This window comes from Staurois parvus, unplaced genomic scaffold (genome assembly GCF_062004578.1).
Source record: "Staurois parvus isolate SC_StPar_1 unplaced genomic scaffold, SC_StPar_1.0 ptg003414l, whole genome shotgun sequence".
NCBI classification, from domain to species: Eukaryota; Metazoa; Chordata; class Amphibia; order Anura; family Ranidae; genus Staurois; species Staurois parvus.
The window spans coordinates 24,898-46,098 of NW_028321210.1; the positions used below are offsets into that span (position 1 = coordinate 24,898).

Genomic DNA, 21,201 nt, shown 5'->3' on the forward strand with positions numbered 1-21,201 from the left:
TATCCCCCCTCCCCCTCCTGTCCCCTCCATATCCCCCCTCTTGTCCCCTCCATATCCCCCCTCTTGTCCCCTCCATATCCCCCCTCCCCCTCCTGTCCCCTCCATATCCCCCGTCTTGTCCCCTCCATATCCCCCCTCCCCCTCCTGTCCCCTCCATATCCCCCCTCTTTTCCCCTCCATATCCCCCCTCCTGTCTCCTCCATATCCCCCCCTCCTGTCCCCTCCATATCCCTCCCTCCTGTCCCCTCCATATCCCCCCCTCCATATCCCCCCCTCCTGTCCCCTCCATATCCCCCCTCCCCCTCCTGTCCCCTCCATATCCCCCCCTCCTGTCCCCTCCATATCCCCCCTCTTTTCCCCTCCATATCCCCCCCTCCTGTCCCCTCCATATCCCCTCCATATCCCCCCCTCCTGTCCCCTCCATATCCCCCCTCTTGTCCCCTCCATATCCCCCCCTCCTGTCCCCTCCATATCCCCCCCTCCTGTCCCCTCCATATCCTCCCCTCCTGTCCCCTCCATATCCTCCCCTCCTGTCCCCTCCATATCCTCCCCTCCTGTCCCCTCCATATCCCCCCCTCTTGTCCCCTCCATATCCCCCCCTCCTGTCCCCTCCATATCCCCCCCTCCTGTCCCCTCCATATCCCCCCCTCCTGTCCCCTCCATATCCCCCCTCTTGTCCCCTCCATATCCCCCCCTCCTGTCCCCTCCATTTCCCCCCTCCTGTCCCCTCCATATCCCCCCCTCCTGTCCCCTCCATATCCCCCCCTCTTGTCCCCTCCATATCCCCCCCTCCTGTCCCCTCCATATCCCCCCCTCTTGTCCCCTCCATATCCCCCCCTCCTCTCCCCTCCATATCCCCCCTCCCCCTCCTGTCCCCTCCATATCCCCCCCTCCTGTCCCCTCCATATCCCCCCTCCTGTCCCCTCCATATCCCCCCCTCTTGTCCCCTCCATATCCCCCCCTCCTCTCCCCTCCATATCCCCCCTCCCCCTCCTGTCCCCTCCATATCCCCCCTCTTGTCCCCTCCATATCCCCCCCTCCTCTCCCCTCCATATCCCCCCTCCCCCTCCTGTCCCCTCCATATCCCCCCCTCCTCTCCCCTCCATATCCCCCCTCCTGTCCCCTCCATATCCCCCCTCCTCTCCCCTCCATATCCCACCTCCCCCTCCTGTCCCCTCCATATCCCCCCCTCCTGTCCCCTCCATATCCCCCCTCCTGTCCCCTCCATATCCCCCCCTCCTGTCCCCTCCATATCCCCCCCTCTTGTCCCCTCCATATCCCCCCCTCCTCTCCCCTCCATATCCCCCCTCCCCCTCCTGTCCCCTCCATATCCCCCCTCTTGTCCCCTCCATATCCCCCCCTCCTCTCCCCTCCATATCCCCCCTCCCCCTCCTGTCCCCTCCATATCCCCCCCTCCTCTCCCCTCCATATCCCCCCCTCCTCTCCCCTCCATATCCCCCCTCCTGTCCCCTCCATATCCCCCCTCCTCTCCCCTCCATATCCCACCTCCCCCTCCTGTCCCCTCCATATCCCCCCCTCCTGTCCCCTCCATATCCCCCCCTCCTGTCCCCTCCATATCCCCCCCTCCTGTCCCCGCACAGTGATGGAGTTCCTGTACCTGGAATTCCTATTGACGTTGAGCGGAGACTCGGGCGCCCCCTACTGGCTGCCGGGTGTATAACTTCAGCACCACATGGGCGGACAGCGCCGAGCTGAGCGGAGAGAGTAGAGGGAGTGCTGGAGGTTCTTCATCCGACTGGGGGCTCCTCAACCTGCTGGGGGCTCCTCATCCTGCTGGGGGCTCCTCATCCTGCTGGGGGCTCCTCATCCTGCTTGGGGCTCCTCATCCTGCTGGGGGCTCCTCATCTTCCTGGGGGCTCCTCATCCTGCTGGGGGCTCCTCATCCTGCTTGGGGCTCCTCATCCTGCTGGGGGCTCCTCATCTTCCTGGGGGCTCCTCATCCTGCTGGGGGCTCCTCATCTTCTGGGTGCTCCTCATCCTGCTGGGGGCTCCTCATCCTGCTGGGGGCTCCTCATCTTCTGGGGTCTCCTCATCCTGCTGGAGGTTCTTCATCAGACTGGGGGCTCCTCATCCTGCTGGAGGTTCTTCATCCGACTGGGGGCTCCTCCTCCTGCTGGAGGCTCCTCATCTTCCTGGGGGCTTCTCCTCCTGCTGGGAGCTCCTCATCTTCAGGGGAGCAGATCCTCAAACACCCTGCTGGAGGCTGAACCCCAACATTCTCCTGCTGCAGACCGAGGTCCTATATATATCTCTTCTGAAGGCTGATCCTTTAAATCCCACTTCTGAAGGCTGATCTCTGATACCCCAATACTGGAGGTTGCTCCCCTATATCCCACCACTGAAGGCTGATCCCTGATACCCCAATACTGGAGGCTGCTCCCCTATATCCCACCACTGGAGACTGATCCCTGATACCCCACCACTGGAGACTGATCCCCTGTATTCAATTACTGGAGGCTGAGTCCTTATATCCCACTTCTGGAGACTGATACCTGATACCCCAATACTGGAGGCTGATCTCCTATACCCCACTACTGGAGGCTGATCCCCTATATCCCACTACTGGAGGCTGATCCCCTATACCCCACTATTGGAGGCTGATCTCCTATATCCCACTACTGGAGGCTGATCCCCTATATCCTACTACTGGAGGCTGAGCCCCTATATCCCACTATGGGAGACTGTTCCCTTAAATCCCACTACTGGGGACTGAGCCCCTGTATCCCAATACTGGAGGCTGAGCCCCTGTATCCCACTACTGGAGGCTGTTTCCTTAAATCCCACAACTAAAGGATGATCCCCTATCTCCCACTACTGGAGGCTGATATTGGAGACTGATCCCCTATCTCCCACTACTGGAGGCTGATATTGGAGACTGATCCCCTATCTCCCACTACTGGAGGCTGATATTGGAGACTGATCCCCTATACCCCGCTACTGGAGGCTGATATTGGAGACTGATCCCCTATACCCCGCTACTGGAGGCTGATATTGGAGACTGATCACCTATCTCCCGCTACTGGAGGCTGATATTGGAGACTGATCCCCTATACCCCACTACTGGAGGCTGATATTGGAGACTGATCCCCTATATCCCGCTACTGGAGGCTGATATTGGAGACTGATCCCCTATACCCCGCTACTGGAGACTGATATTGGAGACTGATCCCCTATCTCCCACTACTGGAGGCTGATATTGGAGACTGATCCCCTATCTCCCATTACTGGAGGCTGATATTGGAGACCGATCCCCTATATCCCACTACTGGAGGCTGATATTGGAGACTGATCCCCTATCTCCCACTACTGGAGGCTGATATTGGAGACCGATCCCCTATCTCCCACTACTGGAGGCTGATATTGGAGACCGATCCCCTATCTCCCATTACTGGAGGCTGATATTGGAGACCGATCCCCTATCTCCCACTACTGGAGGCTGATATTGGAGACCGATCCCCTATCTCCCGCTACTGGAGGCTGATATTGGAGACCGATCCCCTATCTCCCGCTACTGGAGGCTGATATTGGAGACTGATCCCCTATCTCCCGCTACTGGAGGCTGATATTGGAGACTGATCCCCTATCTCCCGCTACTGGAGGCTGATATTGGAGACTGATCCCCTATCTCCCATTACTGGAGGCTGATATTGGAGACTGATCCCCTATCTCCCACTACTGGAGGCTGATATTGGAGACTGATCCCCTATCTCCCACTACTGGAGGCTGATATTGGAGACTGATCCCCTATATCCCACTACTGGAGGCTGATATTGGAGACTGATCCCCTATCTCCCGCTACTGGAGGCTGATATTGGAGACTGATCCCCTATCTCCCGCTACTGGAGGCTGATATTGGAGACTGATCCCCTATATCCCACTACTGGAGGCTGATTTTGGAGACTGATCCCCTATACCCCACTACTGGAGGCTGATATTGGAGACCGATCCCCTATCTCCCACTACTGGAGGCTGATATTGGAGACCGATCCCCTATCTCCCGCTACTGGAGGCTGATATTGGAGACTGATCCCCTATCTCCCACTACTGGAGGCTGATATTGGAGACTGATCCCCTATACCCCACTACTGGAGGCTGATATTGGAGACTGATCCCCTATCTCCCACTACTGGAGGCTGATATTGGAGACTGATCCCCTATACCCCACTACTGGAGGCTGATATTGGAGACTGATCCCCTATACCCCACTACTGGAGGCTGATATTGGAGACTGATCCCCTATCTCCCGCTACTGGAGGCTGATATTGGAGACTGATCCCCTATCTCCCGCTACTGGAGGCTGATATTGGAGACTGATCCCCTATCTCCCACTACTGGAGGCTGATATTGGAGACCGATCCCCTATATCCCACTACTGGAGGCTGATATTGGAGACTGATCCCCTATATCCCACTACTGGAGGCTGATTTTGGAGACTGATCCCCTATATCCCACTACTGGAGGCTGATCCCCTATACCCCACTACTGGAGGCTGTTTCCTGATATTTCCATACTGGAGGCCTATTCTCGGCTGGACATTGCCCACACGATACCATTGATCCCTCACATCCCCATGTTGGAGGCTGATCTCTCACATCCCTCATTGGAGGCCCATCCCTGATATTCCACCTGCTGGAGGCTGATCCTGAATATCCTTCAGAAACAGGAGGAAGTAGACATTTGAGATTTCATTGTGTGGCCCCTGGATTCAGGGATGGGGCCCTGGGGTCACCACGATCAGTCCGCTGCTTGGATCCCTCTGTCCGCTGCTCAGTAAGTCTTTGTGTCTGATGATGGTGGAGAATCTCTCCTTACCCCCCAGTCACAGCAATATTATCCCTATGGTCTGTATATGAGGGGGAGGGGAAATATTGGGGTGATAGAGGAGGAGTTTGGATAATATTGGGGTGATTGAGGATGAATCCGGGTAATATTGGGGTGAAGGAGGATGAATACGAGTAATATTGGGGTGACGGAGGATGAATCCGGGTAATATTGGGGTGACAGAGGAGGAATCCGGGTAATATTGGGGTGACGGAGGATGAATCCGGGTAATATTGGGGTGACAGAGGATGAATCCGGGTAATATTGGGGTGACGGAGGATGAATACGGGTAATATTGGGGTGACGGAGGATGAATACGAGTAATATTGGGGTGACGGAGGATGAATCCGGGTAATATTGGGGTGACGGAGGATGAATACGAGTAATATTGGGGTGACGGAGGATGAATCCGGGTAATATTGGGGTGACGGAGGATGAATCCGGGTAATATTGGGGTGAGGGAGGATGAATCCGGGTAATATTGGGGTGACGGAGGATGAATACGAGTAATATTGGGGTGACGGAGGATGAATCCGGGTAATATTGGGGTGACGGAGGATGAATCCGGGTAATATTGGGGTGATAGAGGATGAATCCGGGTAATATTGGGGTGACGGAGGATGAATCCGGGTAATATTGGGGTGATAGAGGATGAATCCGGGTAATATTGGGGTGACGGAGGATGAATCCGAGTAATATTGGGGTGCCCCCGGTGGTCGCCCTTCGGATGACGAGGAACGTTCGTCTCATTCAGGTTTTGTGTCGTTAACCCTTTCTTGTTCCTATGACAACATGGATATTCCTTGTTACAGGTTACCATGGCAACAGCTGCCCATCCCCCCTCCCCCCATTGTCCCTTTTTTGGGTGATCTGGAGATTTAGGTGTGGGGGGGGGGATGGGGAATAGATGCAGGGATCATCATCCCCATCCTGGGTGCAGGGACCATCATCCCCATCCTGGGTGCAGGGACCATCATCCCCATCCTGGGTGCAGGGACCATCATCCCCATCCTGGGTGCAGGGACCATCATCTCCATCCTGGGTGCAGGGACCATCATCCCCATCCTGGGTGCAGGGATCATCATCCCCATCCTCGGTGCAGGGACCATCATCCCCATCCTGGGTGCAGGGATCATCATCCCCATCCTGGGTGCAGGGATCATCATCCCCATCCTGGGTGCAGGGATCATCATCCCCATCCTGGGTGCAGGGACCATCATCCCCATCCTGGGTGCAGGGATCATCATCCCCATCCTGGGTGCAGGGATCATCATCCCCATCCTGGGTGCAGGGATCATCATCCCCATCCTGGGTGCAGGGACCATCATCCCCATCCTGGGTGCAGGGACCATCATCCCCATCCTAGGTTCAGGGACCATCATCTCCATCCTGGGTGCAGGGACCATCATCCCCATCCTAGGTTCAGGGACCATCATCTCCATCCTGGGTGCAGGGACCATCATCCCCATCCTAGGTTCAGGGACCATCATCTCCATCCTGGGTGCAGGGACCATCATCCCCATCCTGGGTGCAGGGACCATCATCCCCATCCTGGGTGCAGGGACGATCATCCCCATCCTGGGTGCAGGGACGATCATCCCCATCCTGGGTGCAGGGACGATCATCCCCATCCTGGGTGCAGGGACCATCATCACCATCCTGGGTGCAGGGACCATCATCCCCATCCTGGGTGCAGGGACCATCATCCCCATCCTAGGTGCAGGGACCATCATCCCCATCCTAGGTGCAGGGACCATCATCCCCATCCTGAGTGCAGGGACCATCATCCCCATCCTGGGTGCAGGGACCATCATCCCCATCCTGGGTGCAGGGACCATCATCCCTATCCTGGGTGCAGGGACCATCATCCCCATCCTGGGTGCAGGGACCATCATCCCCATCCTGGGTGCAGGGACCATCATCTCCATCCTGGATGCAGGAACCATCATCTCCATCCTAGGTGCAGGGACCATCATCTCCATCCTAGGTTCAGGGACCATCATCTCCATCCTGGGTGCAGGGACCATCATCTCCATCCTGGGTGCAGGGACCATCATCTCCATCCTAGGTGCAGGGACCATCATCTCCATCCTGGGTGCAGGGACCATCATCTCCATCCTGGGTGCAGGGACCATCATCCCCATCCTGGGTGCAGGGACCATCATCCCCATCCTGGGTGCAGGGACCATCATCTCTATCCTGGGTGCAGGGACCATCATCTCCATCCTGGATGCAGGAACCATCATCTCCATCCTAGGTGCAGGGACCATCATCTCCATCCTAGGTTCAGGGACCATCATCTCCATCCTGGGTGCAGGGACCATCATCTCCATCCTGGGTGCAGGGACCATCATCTCCATCCTGGGTGCAGGGACCATCATCTCCATCCTAGGTGCAGGGACCATCATCCCCATCCTGGGTGCAGGGACCATCATCTCCATCCTGGGTGCAGGGACCATCATCTCCATCCTGGGTGCAGGGACCATCATCTCCATCCTGGGTGCAGGGACCATCATCTCCATCCTGGGTGCAGGGACCATCATCTCCATCCTGGGTGCAGGGACCATCATCTCCATCCTAGGTGCAGGGACCATCATCCCCATCCTGGGTGCAGGGACCATCATCTCCATCCTGGGTGCAGGGACCATCATCTCCATCCTGGGTGCAGGGACCATCATCTCCATCCTAGGTGCAGGGACCATCATCCCCATCCTGGGTGCAGGGACCATCATCTCCATCCTGGGTGCAGGGACCATCATCTCCATCCTAGGTGCAGGGACCATCATCTCCATCCTGGATGCAGAGATCATCATATAAAGATGGCGGTTTTCTGTAGGCCTCCCTTCTATCAGGACAGCCCCAAGGATAACAGGCAGGACTGCTGGTCCCTGGAAAGGTCCCCCTGGAGATGTCCTCCTGGTTGGACGGACAGGTGATCGGTCGGCCGGTCCCTGGGAAGGTCCCCCTGGAGATGTCCTCCTGGTTGGATGGACAGGTGATCGGTCGGCCAGTCCCTGGGAAGGTCCCCCTGGAGATGTCCTCCTGGTTGGATGGACAGGTGATCAGTCGGCCGGTCCCCCTGGAGATGTCCTCCTGGTTGGACGGACAGGTGATCGGTCAGCCGGTCCCTGGGAAGGTCCCCCTGGACCCTGGAGTCGTTCTCCTGGTTGGACGGACAGGTGATCGGTCGGCCGGTCCCTGGGAAGGTCCCCCTGGACCCTGGAGTCGTTCTCCTGGTTGGACGGACAGGTGATCGGTCGGCCGGTCCCTGGGAAGGTCCCCCTGGAGATGTCCTCCTGGTTGGACGGACAGGTGATCGGTCAGCCGGTCCCTGGGAAGGTCCCCCTGGACCCTGGAGTCGTTCTCCTGGTTGGACGGACAGGTGATCGGTCAGCCGGTCCCTGGGAAGGTCCCCCTGGAGATGTCCTCCTGGTTGGACGGACAGGTGATCGGTCAGCCGGTCCCTGGGAAGGTCCCCCTGGAGATGTCCTCCTGGTTGGACGGACAGGTGATCGGTCAGCCGGTCCCTGGGAAGGTCCCCCTGGAGATGTCCTCCTGGTTGGACGGACAGGTGATCGGTCAGCCAGTCCCTGGGAAGGTCCCCCTGGACCCTGGAGTCGTTCTCCTGGTTGGACGGACAGGTGATCGGTCAGCCGGTCCCTGGAGAGGTCCCCCTGGAGATGTCCTCCTGGTTGGACGGACAGGTGATCGGTCAGCCGGTCCCTGGGAAGGTCCCCCTGGAGATGTCCTCCTGGTTGGACGGACAGGTGATCGGTCAGCCGGTCCCTGGGAAGGTCCCCCTGGAGATGTCCTCCTGGTTGGACGGACAGGTGATCGGTCAGCCGGTCCCTGGGAAGGTCCCCCTGGAGATGTCCTCCTGGTTGGACGGACAGGTGATCGGTCAGCCGGTCCCTGGGATGGTGCTCTCTCACAGGAAGTCACGTGTTCAGAGCTTACACAGCACCGAGGACTCCGCCCACCCTCATGGAACAGTGCTGAGTTCCTGAGCGGCCAATCAGGGGAGGGAATCATGTTCTCCTCCCTATGTGTGAGTACTGAGTGGGTCACTTTGTTTCCCTGAGCCAATGGCAGGCAGGGAAAGGAACTGGGGGGCCGGCCTTAAAGTATAACCACAGTGAGGATGTGAAATCTGATCTCCAATGATGTCCAGGCTCCTCCCACACTCCTTCCTGGAATTCTGGGACACGGAGTCGCTCTGCCCTGGGAGGAGGCACTGCTGTGTCACACATTTCACAGAGCCCGCCTTCTGAGAGGAGGAGTTTAAGGAGGCGGAGTCAGGACAGGAATCAGCAAGGTACTATGGGAAATGTAGTGCTGAGAAATGGAGGAGAAGCTGCAAAGCATGCTGGGAGTGTGGGAAGTGGTGGGAGGAGGCGGCCAGCAGACAGGCAGCATGGAGGAGATTTTCCGCCATCTTCTATTACTGCAGTTTATGGAAGTCCCTCCCCTGAGATCTGGGGGACATCCATGTTCCATGATGTCTCGGGCTCCATGTTCCATGATGTCTCGGGCTCCATGTTCCATGATGTCTCGGGCTCATGTTCCATGATGTCTCGGCACTCTCGGCTCATGTTCCATGATGTCTCGGGCTCCATGTTCCATGATGTCTCGGGCTCATGTTCCATGATGTCTCGGCACTCTCGGCTCATGTTCCATGATGTCTCGGGCTCCATGTTCCATGATGTCTCGGCACTCTCGGCTCATGTTCCATGATGTCTCGGCACTCTCGGCTCATGTTCCATGATGTCTCGGCACTCTCAGGCTCATGTTCCATGATGTCTCGGCACTCTCGGCTCATGTTCCATGATGTCTCGGCACTCTCGGCTCATGTTCCATGATGTCTCGGCACTCTCGGCTCCATGTTCCATGATGTCTCGGCTCCATGTTCCATGATGTCTCGGCACTCTCGGCTCCATGTTCCATGATGCCTCGGCACTCTCTCTGTTCCATGATGTCTCGGCACTCTCTCTGTTCCATGATGTCTCGGCACTCTCGGCTCATGTTCCATGATGTCTCGGCACTCTCAGGCTCATGTTCCATGATGTCTCGGCACTCTCGGCTCATGTTCCATGATGTCTCGGCACTCTCAGGCTCATGTTCCGTGATGTCTCGGCACTCTCGGCTCATGTTCCATGATGTCTCGGGCTCCATGTTCCATGATGTCTCGGGCTCCATGTTCCATGATGTCTCGGGCTCATGTTCCATGATGTCTCGGCACTCTCGGCTCATGTTCCATGATGTCTCGGGCTCCATGTTCCATGATGTCTCGGGCTCATGTTCCATGATGTCTCGGCACTCTCGGCTCATGTTCCATGATGTCTCGGGCTCCATGTTCCATGATGTCTCGGCACTCTCGGCTCATGTTCCATGATGTCTCGGCACTCTCGGCTCATGTTCCATGATGTCTCGGCACTCTCGGCTCCATGTTCCATGATGTCTCGGCACTCTCGGCTCATGTTCCATGATGTCTCGGCACTCTCGGCTCATGTTCCATGATGTCTCGGCACTCTCGGCTCATGTTCCATGATGTCTCGGCACTCTCGGCTCCATGTTCCATGATGTCTCGGCTCCATGTTCCATGATGTCTCGGCACTCTCGGCTCCATGTTCCATGATGCCTCGGCACTCTCTCTGTTCCATGATGTCTCGGCACTCTCTCTGTTCCATGATGTCTCGGCACTCTCGGCTCATGTTCCATGATGTCTCGGCACTCTCAGGCTCATGTTCCATGATGTCTCGGCACTCTCGGCTCATGTTCCATGATGTCTCGGCACTCTAGGGTCCATGTTCCATGATGTCTTGGCACTCTCAGGCTCATGTTCCGTGATGTCTCGGCACTCTCGGCTCATGTTCCATGATGTCTCGGCACTCTCAGGCTCATGTTCCATGATGTCTCGGCACTCTCGGCTCATGTTCCATGATGTCTCGGCACTCTCAGGCTCATGTTCCGTGATGTCTCGGCACTCTCGGCTCATGTTCCATGATGTCTCGGCACTCTCAGGCTCATGTTCCATGATGTCTCAGCACTCTCAGGCTCCATGTTCCATGATGTCTCGGCACTCTCAGGCTCATGTTCCATGATGTCTCAGCACTCTCTCTGTTCCATGATGTCTCGGCACTCTCTGCTCCATGTTCCATGATGTCTCGGCACTCTCGGCTCCATGTTCCATGTTGTCTCGGCACTCTCGGCTCCATGCTCCATGATGTCTCGGCACTCTCAGGCTCATGCTCCATGATGTCTCTGCACTCTCAGGCTCATGTTCCATGATGTCTCGGCACTCTCTCTGTTCCATGATGTCTTTGCACTCTCAGGCTCATGTTCCATGATGTCTCGGCACTCTCAGGCTCATGTTCCATGATGTCTCGGCACTCTCTGCTCCATGTTCCATGATGTCTCGGCACTCTCTTTTTCATGTTCCATGATGTCTCGGCACTCTCAGGCTCATGTTCCATGATGTCTCTGCACTCTCAGGCTCATGTTCCATGATGTCTCGGCACTCTCGGCTCCATGTTCCATGATGTCTCGGCACTCTCAGGCTCATGTTCCATGATGTCTCGGCACTCTCTGCTCCATGTTCCATGATGTCTCGGCACTCTCTTTTTCATGTTCCATGATGTCTCGGCACTCTCAGGCTCATGTTCCATGATGTCTCTGCACTCTCAGGCTCATGTTCCATGATGTCTCGGCACTCTCGGCTCCATGTTCCATGATGTCTCGGCACTCTCAGGCTCATGTTCCATGATGTCTCAGCACTCTCAGGCTCATGTCCCATGATGTCTCTGCATTCTCTGTTCCATGATGTCTCGGCACTCTCAGGCTCATGTTCCATGATGTCTCGGCACTCTCAGGCTCATGTTCCCAATGTCTCGGCACTCTCAGGCTCATGTTCCATGATGTCTCGGCACTCTCGGCTCCATGATGTCTCGGCACTCTCAGGCTCATGCTCCATGATGTCTCGGCACTCTCAGGCTCATGTTCCATGATGTCTCGGCACTCTCAGGCTCATGTTCCATGATGTCTCGGCACTCTCGGCTCCATGTTCCATGATGTCTTGGCACTCTCAGGCTCATGTAACATGATGTCTAGGCACTCTCTGCTCCATGTTCCATGATGTCTCAGCACTCTCGGCTCCATGTTCCATGTTGTCTCGGCACTCTCGGCTCCATGCTCCATGATGTCACGGCACTCTCAGGCTCATGTTCCATGATGTCTCGACACTCTCAGGCTCATGTTCCATGATGTCTCGGCACTCTCAGGCTCATGTTCCATGATGTCTCGGCACTCTCAGGCTCATGTTCCATGATGTCTCGGCACTCTCAGGCTCATGTTCCATGATGTCTCGGCACTCTCAGGCTCATGTTCCATGATGTCTCGGCACTCTCAGGCTCATGTTCCATGATGTCTCGGCACTCTCAGGCTCATGTTCCATGATGTCTCAGCACTCTTGTCTTCATGTCCCATGATGTCTCGGCACTCTCTCTGTTCCATGATGTCTCGGCACTCTCAGGCTCATGTTCCATGATGTCTCGGCACTCTCAGGCTCATGTTCCATGATGTCTCGGCACTCTAGGGTCCATGTTCCATGATGTCTCGGCACTCTCAGGCTCATGTTCCATGATGTCTCGGCACTCTCAGGCTCATGTTCCATGATGTCTCAGCACTCTCAGGCTCATGTTCCATGATGTCTCGGCACTCTCAGGCTCATGTTCCATGATGTCTCGGCACTCTCAGGCTCATGTTCCATGATGTCTCGGCACTCTAGGGTCCATGTTCCATGATGTCTCGGCACTCTCAGGCTCATGTTCCATGATGTCTCGGCACTCTCAGGCTCATGTTCCATGATGTCTCGGCACTCTCAGGCTCATGTTCCATGATGTCTCGGCACTCTCAGGCTCATGTTCCATGATGTCTCGGCACTCTCAGGCTCATGTTCCATGATGTCTCGGCACTCTCAGGCTCATGTTCCATGATGTCTCGGCACTCTCAGGCTCATGTTCCATGATGTCTCGGCACTCTCAGGCTCATGTTCCATGATGTCTCAGCACTCTCTCTGTTCCATGATGTCTCGGCACTCTCAGGCTCATGTTCCATGATGTCTCGGCACTCTCAGGCTCATGTTCCATGATGTCTCGGCACTCTAGGGTCCATGTTCCATGATGTCTCGGCACTCTCAGGCTCATGTTCCATGATGTCTCGGCACTCTCAGGCTCATGTTCCATGATGTCTCGGCACTCTTTTTTTCATGTTCCATGATGTCTCAGCACTCTAGGGTCCATGTTCCATGATGTCTCGGCACTCTCAGGCTCATGTTCCATGATGTCTTGGCACTCTCAGGCTCATGTTCCATGATGTCTCGGCACTCTCAGGCTCATGTTCCATGATGTCTCGGCACTCTAGGGTCCATGTTCCATGATGTGTCAGTACTCTCAGGCTCATGTTCCATGATGTCTCGGCACTCTTTTTTTCATGTTCCATGATGTCTCAGCACTCTAGGGTCCATGTTCCATGATGTCTCGGCACTCTCAGGCTCATGTTCCATGATGTCTCGGCACTCTCTGGTTGCGTTGGTCACACTGATGGACTTTCTGATTGATGTGACTATGAAGCACTCTCAGCAGAGACGATATGCAAATTTTACTGTTACCAATTACTGATCTAGAAAGAGGAATCCATTTAAGTTCTGACCTCCCCTGGGCACACTGGCTGCATGCTTCTTTGAGGTCAGTGACTCCCCAGTCAATGGCAAGGAGTTCCTCCATATTTCGGGCACCACATTTCCTTTGAGGTCAGTGACTCAGTAACAGCACATATATATCAGCTACTACGGGAGGAGATGATGGAGGACAACACCATTAAATCAGCTCATAATCTTTCATGAGACATTTCATGGCTTTTCCCTGCAGACATTGGGTATGGATGACGTTCCTCACGTGTTCCTCTGCTCAGTATTCAGAAGATGTCACCATGAAGAAGCAGATTGTGATGAACCTTCTCATGAATTGGTTCATACTACCTTGTGAGGCCGAGGCAGAGCCGCAGATAGGGCAGAAGTCCAAGGGTTAAACCTGGAGAACAGTAACGGTGTCTCCTCCTTTGTGTTGGATTCATTTCCCGTTGTGACTCACTGTTTGTTTTCAGATATTTCTTCAATGTGATCCGTCTCACTTGGATGAACTGATTAGCCATCTGTGATCGCACATTTCCCTGCTCACTGTGACAGGCGATGATGTCTCTGAACAGACCAATCACTGACAGCCATTCTCTGTTATGACTCCCAGTGACAAGCGTGGCCTAACCCTCCCTGGGAGTTGGTGGTGGTGAAGCTCCTCACCAGGAGGCTGAGGAAGTGGAGACCCCCACTGAGGGTTTGGGATTGACTACAGATTGTAGAGACCCCTGTCCTGGGGTGGGGGACATCTAACAATGGTGGCGACTCTCAACAGTGGTTGGCGACGGTGCAGAAGTTCATTTACAGAAGGAAAGAGTATGGGGGGGAGGGGGGGGGGGCAATTGGTGATTGTAGAGACTCTCAGTGGGGCATGAAATTAGAGAAGATGATTTCCAGGAATTACCGGCAATTGAGATTACTGCAAGGGGTTGGCCATGGTGGGGACTCACACAGTCGGAGTGGAGAATGCCATTGGTGGGGTGTCTTTCTGGGGGTTGGTATCAGTGGAAACCTTCAACTACAGTGAGGGGAGGAGGCATTGACAGTGTTTAAGATCTTTGCTGGGGTTTCGTGATTGTGGAGACCCTCAGCAAGGCAGGACGGAGAGCTGGCAGTCACTAGGCATTGCTGGTGGTAAAGACTTTCACCGGGGTTGGCAATGATACCAGGAGACCTTACCAGGAATTCAGGGCAGTTGAGATTTGTTTTAAAGGGCTTGGTGGTGGAAGAGGGGGAGATTCCCAGTGGCAATGGGGGGGCGGGGGGGCTAATTGTCAATAGTGAAGACTATTGCTGAGAATAGATTAGGTGCGGATGATTAACAGGAATTCTTATATGTGGTTGGTGGTGGCTGAGACCTTTGCTGGTGGTTGTGTTGGTGGAGAATTGGCAATAGTGGAGGGTTTTCTGCGGTGGAGATTCTCACCGAGGGTAGGTGATGGGTGGGGAACAGCTGGCAGTAATGGAGGAGTAATGGGGAGTTGTTGGTAGTGGAGGCTCACTAGGGAAGACTGGTAGTAGAGATCCTCACTAAGGGGTGATGGTAATGGAGATCCTCACTAGAGGAGGTTGGTAGTGGAAACCCTCACTGACATTTGGTTTTAGTGGAAACCCTCACTGGGAGAGATTGGTAGTGTAGACCCTCACTTTCAGATGGTGGTAGTGGAGACCCTCACCAACAGTTGGTGGTATTGTAGACCCTAACTGACAGCTGGTTTTAGTGGAGACCCTCACTGGCAGTTGGTAGTAGTGGAGATTCTCATTTGGGAGATTGGTATTGGAGACCCTCACTGGCAGTTGGTTGTAGTGGAGACCCTCACTGGGGGAGATTGGTAGTGTAGACCCTCACTGACAGCTGGTTTTAGTGGAGACCCTCACTAGGGAAAACTGGTAGTGGAGACCCTCACTGGCAGTTGGTAGTAGTGGAGATTCTCATTTGGGAGATTGGTATTGGAGACCCTTACTGACAGATGGTGGTAGTGGAGACCCTCACCAACAGTTGGTAGTAGTGTAGACCCTCACTGACAGATGGTGGTAGTGGAGACCTTCACCAACATTTGGTGGTAGTGAAGACTCTCACTGGCTGTTGGTGGTAGTGGAGACCCTTGCTGGGGAAGATCGGTAGTCGAGACCATCACTGATAGCTGGTGGTAGGGGAGAACCTCGCTGGTCGAGATCAGTAGTGGAGACCCTCACTGGGGGAGATTGGTAGTGTAGACACTTACTGACAGTTGGTGGTAGTGTAGACCCTCACTGATAGTTGGTGGTAGTGGAGACCCTCACTGGGGTAGATCGGTAGTGGAGACCCTCACTGGCAGTTGGTGGTGGTAGAGACCCTCGCTGGGGTAGAATGGTAGTGGAGACTCTCACTGGGGGAGATTGGTAGTGTAGACCCTCACTGCCAGTTGGTGGTAGTGTAGACCCTCACTGGGGGAGACTGGTAGTATAGACCCTCAGTGGGGGAGACTGGTAGTGTAGACCCTCAGTGGGGGAGATCGGTAGTATAAACCCTCACCAACAGTTGGTGGTAGTGTCCTCACCGGGGGAGATTGGTAGTGGAGATCCTTGCTGGGGGAGATTGGTAGTGTAGACCCTCACTGACAGTTGATGGTAGTGGAGACCCTAACATTTGGTGGTAGTGGAGACCCTCACAGGTAGTTGGTGGTAGTGTAGACCCTCACTGGGGAGATTGGTACTGTGGACCCTCACTGACAGATGGTGGTAGTGGAGATCCTTGCTGGGGGAGATCAGTATTTGAGACCATCACTGATAGCTGGTGGTAGTGGAGACCCTCACTGGGGGAGATTGATAGTGTAGACCCTCACTGACAGTTGGTGGTAGTGGAGATCCTCGCTTGGGGAGAGCGGTAGTGGAGACTCTCACTGGGAGGAGACTGGTAGTATAGACCCTCACTAAGGGAGATTGGTAGAGTAGACCCTCAGTGGAGGAGACTCGTAGTGTAGACCGTCAGTGACAGTTGGTGATAGTGGAGACCCTCACTGACAGTTGGTGGTAGTGGAGACCTTCACTGGGGGGGATTGGTAGTGGAGATCCTCACTGGGGGAGATTGGTAGTGGAGATCCTTGCTGGGGGAGATTGGTAGTGGAGATCCTCACTGGGGGAGATTGGTAGTGGAGATCCTTGTTGGGGGAGATTGGTAGTGGAGACTCTGACAGTTGGTGGTAGTGGAGACCCTCACTGGGAGAAATTGGTAATGGAGATCCTTGCTGGGGGAGATTGGTAGTGGAGATCCTTGCTGGGGGGGATTGGTAGTGGAGATCCTTGTTGGGGAAGATTGGTAGTGGAGATCCTTGCTGGGGGAGATTGGTAGTGGAGATCCTTGTTGGGGGAGATTGGTAGTGGAGACCCCTGCTGGGGGAGATTGGTAGTGGAGACCCCCCCCCCTGGGGGAGATTGGTAGTGGAGACCCCCCCTGGTGGAGATTGGTAGTGGAGACCCCCACTGGAGGAGATTGGTAGTGGAGATCCTCGCTGGGGGGGATTGGTAGTGAAGATCCTCGCTGGGGGGGATTGGTAGTGGAGATCCTTGATGGGGTAGATTGGTAGTGGAGACCCCCCCTGGTGGAGATTGGTAGTGGAGACCCCTGCTGGGGGAGATTGGTAGTGGAGATCCCCCCTGGTGGAGATTGGTAGTGGAGATTCCCCCTTGTGGAGATTGGTAGTGGAGACTACCCCTGGGGGAGATTGGTAGTGGAGACCCCTCCTGGTGGAGATTGGTAGTGGAGACTCCCCCTGGGGGAGATTGGTATTGGAGACCCCTCCTGGTGGAGATTGGTAGTGGAGACCCCCCCTGGTGGAGATTGGTAGTGGAGACCCCTGCTGGGGGAGATTGGTAGTGGAGACCCCCCCTGGTGGAGATTGGTAGTGGAGACCCCTGCTGGGGGAGATTGGTAGTGGAGACCCCCCTGGTGGAGATTGGTAGTGGAGACCCCCCCTGGAGGAGATTGGTAGTGGAGACCCTCCCTGGTGGAGATTGGTAGTGGAGACCCCTGTTGGAGGAGATTGGTAGTGGAGACCCCCCTGGTGGAGATTGGTAGTGGAGACCCCCCTGGTGGTGATTGGTAGTGGAGACCCCCCCCCTGGTGGAGATTGGTAGTGGAGACCCCTGTTGGAGGAGATTGGTAGTGGAGACCCCCCTGGTGGAGATTGGTAGTGGAGACCCCCCCTGGAGGAGATTGGTAGTGGAGACCCTCCCTGGTGGAGATTGGTAGTGGAGACCCTCCCTGGTGGAGATTGGTAGTGGAGACCCCCCTGGTGGAGATTGGTAGTGGAGACCCCCCTGGTGGAGATTGGTAGTGGAGACCCTCCCTGGTGGAGATTGGTAGTGGAGACCCTCCCTGGTGGAGATTGGTAGTGGAGACCCCCCTGGTGGAGATTGGTAGTGGAGACCCTCCCTGGTGGAGATTGGTAGTGGAGACCCCTGTTGGAGGAGATTGGTAGTGGAGACCCCCCTGGTGGAGATTGGTAGTGGAGACCCCTGCTGGAGGAGATTGGTAGTGGAGACCCCCCTGGTGGAGATTGGTAGTGGAGACCCCCCCTGGAGGAGATTGGTAGTGGAGACCCTCCCTGGTGGAGATTGGTAGTGGAGACCCTCCCTGGTGGAGATTGGTAGTGGAGACCCCCCTGGTGGAGATTGGTAGTGGAGACCCTCCCTGGTGGAGATTGGTAGTGGAGACCCTCCCTGGTGGAGATTGGTAGTGGAGACCCTCCCTGGTGGAGATTGGTAGTGGAGACCCCCCTGGTGGAGATTGGTAGTGGAGACCCCTGCTGGAGGAGATTGGTAGTGGAGACCCCCCTGGTGGAGATTGGTAGTGGAGACCCCCCCTGGTGGTGATTGGTAGTGGAGACCCCCCCTGGTGGAGATTGGTAGTGGAGACCCCCCCTGGAGGAGATTGGTAGTGGAGACCCCCCTGGTGGAGATTGGTAGTGGAGACCCCCCCTGGTGGTGATTGGTAGTGGAGACCCCCCCCTGGAGGAGATTGGTAGTGGAGACCCCCCCCTGGAGGAGATTGGTAGTGGAGACCCCCCCTGGTGGTGATTGGTAGTGGAGACCCCTGCTGGAGGAGATTGGTAGTGGAGACCCCCCCTGGTGGTGATTGGTAGTGGAGACCCCCCTGGTGGTGATTGGTAGTGGAGACCCCTGCTGGAGGAGATTGGTAGTGGACACTGACAGTAAGGCACAGTGGATATTTCTGCAGGGGGGGGGTGGTGGAGTTATATGCTGTGGTGTTGGAAGCTCCATGGTTCCGACGATTCGATTTCGGGGGATATTCGGTGTCTCTGATTTCTGATAGCTGACATGTGGAGATCTTGAGGAATGAATACTAAGTTGCTGTGTTTTCCCTGCAGGCTGCTGCGAGGAATGGCATGAAGGATGTCCAGACAGAAAACATGATGTTCACCGACAAAAGCAAATCGTCTTTGAGTCAGAAACCAGGGCAGAAGAAGACCCGCCCCCACGGCCTGCCCTCCCCGGCGCTGTGCTGCGCCTGCGGACTCTGCATCATGCTGGCGGGAATAAACATTACTCTAGTTGGCGCTTTTGCCTTCGGGACATTTCTGCCGGTCAATAACCCCCCCATCATCATCGGACCCATTCTCCTGGTGGTGGCCTTTGCGTTTTTCGGTGCTTGCTGCATTTGTAGCCGGAGGCCGCCGGCACACGGGGCCAGGAAGTCGAAGCCGGGATCTAACATCGGATTCATAAAGCCAGGAAACGCAGCGTTTGAGATCGAGACCAGCGAGCACACGGTGCAGGATACCACGGCGGTGCAGCTCAGCCCAACCAACTCTCCGGGGTCATCCCGAAAGTCCTCCCCCGTTCATGACAACCCAAAGACATGCAAACTCTTCACCATGGAAGGCAATGGGCCAGCCGCTAAATTCACCGCCGGAGGTGAGTCGGTGCAGCTCAACCTACCTAGAGATCCGGTCACCTAAAGGCAGCAGACCGGAGCAGAAGGAGATCTTTACAGCTGCCTGCACTGCAGCCAGGGTTCAACTCCCGGGAGGGCTGCAGGAAGAGTGAAGGAGGCTGAAGAGGCCCGGCCATGGAGGATGCAGAAAGGCTGATAATGCAGAGCCAGGCGGTCGTCTTCCCGTCACGTGTGTCCCGTGTGTAGAATCGTCATTCTTTGTGCCAATCATTCGTGTTCTGTGGTTGCTGCACCGCAAGGAACATGGACCCAAAGCGGAGGATGGACCTCCAAGTCATGTCTGTCAGCTCCAGGGACTGCGGGGTATTTCCAGACCGTTTCCGCCTGGAGAGTCAGACTTGGGTTGATGGATAGAAACGTTTCTTGTCTTTGTGATTGTTGCATGATGTGACTTCTTCTTGGGTTAGGCTGAGCTCCTCAGAACCTCTTGTAGCTTCGTCCTTGTAGAGATGTACCGACCAGAATAGAATAGAATAGAACAGAATAGAATAGAACAGAATAGAACAGAATAGAATAGAATAGAATAGAACAGAATAGAATAGAATAGAACAGAATGGAATAGAATGTTCTTACTTTGTCTCCGAACGTTTATTCAGAGCGGGGGCTGGGAGAGAGGGATTGACATGTGCCGGATGAAAACATTTGTTTCGTTTTGACTCATTATTTCAATTGTTTTGTTTAGTTAAATTTATTAAATTCGTTTTCTAATTCGATTTTCTAATTCTTTTTAATGAAATTCAACCGAATTCAGAAAATTCGAATCGAAATACTAAAGTATCGAATCAGCATTCAGATTCATTCTATTCGATATTGGAATTTCCGAAGACGGTAATATTCTTTCTATTCTATTCTATTGTTTTTTTCTATTCAATTTCATGATCTGTTCTCTTTAATTCTATTCTTGTTTTTTGAATTCGATTTTGTTTTCAGATTTGATTTCGTTTTCGTTATTCCAGATTGGGTTTAATTTCGTCATTATTATAATTCTGAACTTTGGATACATCCAAATCTCCGAATAACGAAACATTTGTCTGAATTTCAATTCGGAATGAAGCAAACCGCACACGTCTAGAGAGGAACGTTCTCTGCGGATCTTCCTGTACGGGGAACTCGAAGTATACAAATGTGCGCCAAACCACAAGAGTCCAAAACACTGCCAACTGTCCGTGACACCAACTGTCTGTGACACCGCCAACTTTCCGTGACACCAACTGTCCGTGACACCAACTGTCCGTGACACCGCCAACTTTCCGTGACACCGCCAACTGTCCGTGACACCGCCAACTGTCCGTGACAGCGCCAACTGTCCGTGACACCGCCAACTTTCCGTGACACCACCAACTGTCCGTGACACCGCCAACTGTCCGTGACAGCGCCAACTTTCCGTGACACCAACTGTCCGTGACACCGCCAACTTTCCGTGACACCGCCAACTGTCCGTGACACCGCCAACTGTCCATGACACCATCAACTGTCCCTGACACCGCCAACTGTCCGTGACACCGCCAACTTTCCGTGACACCAACTGTCCGTGACACCGCCAACTGTCCGTGACACCGCCAACTTTCCGTGACACCAACTGTCCGTGACACCGCCAACTGTCCCTGACACCGCCAACTGTCCGTGACACCGCCAACTGTCCCTGACACCGCCAACTGTCCGTGACACCGCCAACTGTCCCTGACACCGCCAACTGTCCGTGACACCACCAACT

At 55.0% G+C, this 21,201-nt stretch overlaps 1 protein-coding gene across 1 annotated transcript; it reads left to right on the forward strand.

The window, feature by feature from the left end:
• Positions 1 to 1,687: 1,687 nt before the first annotated feature.
• LOC149428196 (transmembrane protein 275-like) lies at positions 1,688 to 20,200 on the forward strand. Its single transcript, XM_089667612.1, has 2 exons — positions 1,688 to 4,791; positions 18,901 to 20,200. The coding sequence occupies exon 2, from the start codon at positions 18,919 to 18,921 to the stop codon at positions 19,489 to 19,491; it is 573 nt and encodes a 190-aa protein (XP_089523738.1). The 5' UTR covers positions 1,688 to 4,791; positions 18,901 to 18,918; the 3' UTR covers positions 19,492 to 20,200.
• The last annotated feature ends 1,001 nt before the right edge of the window (positions 20,201 to 21,201 follow it).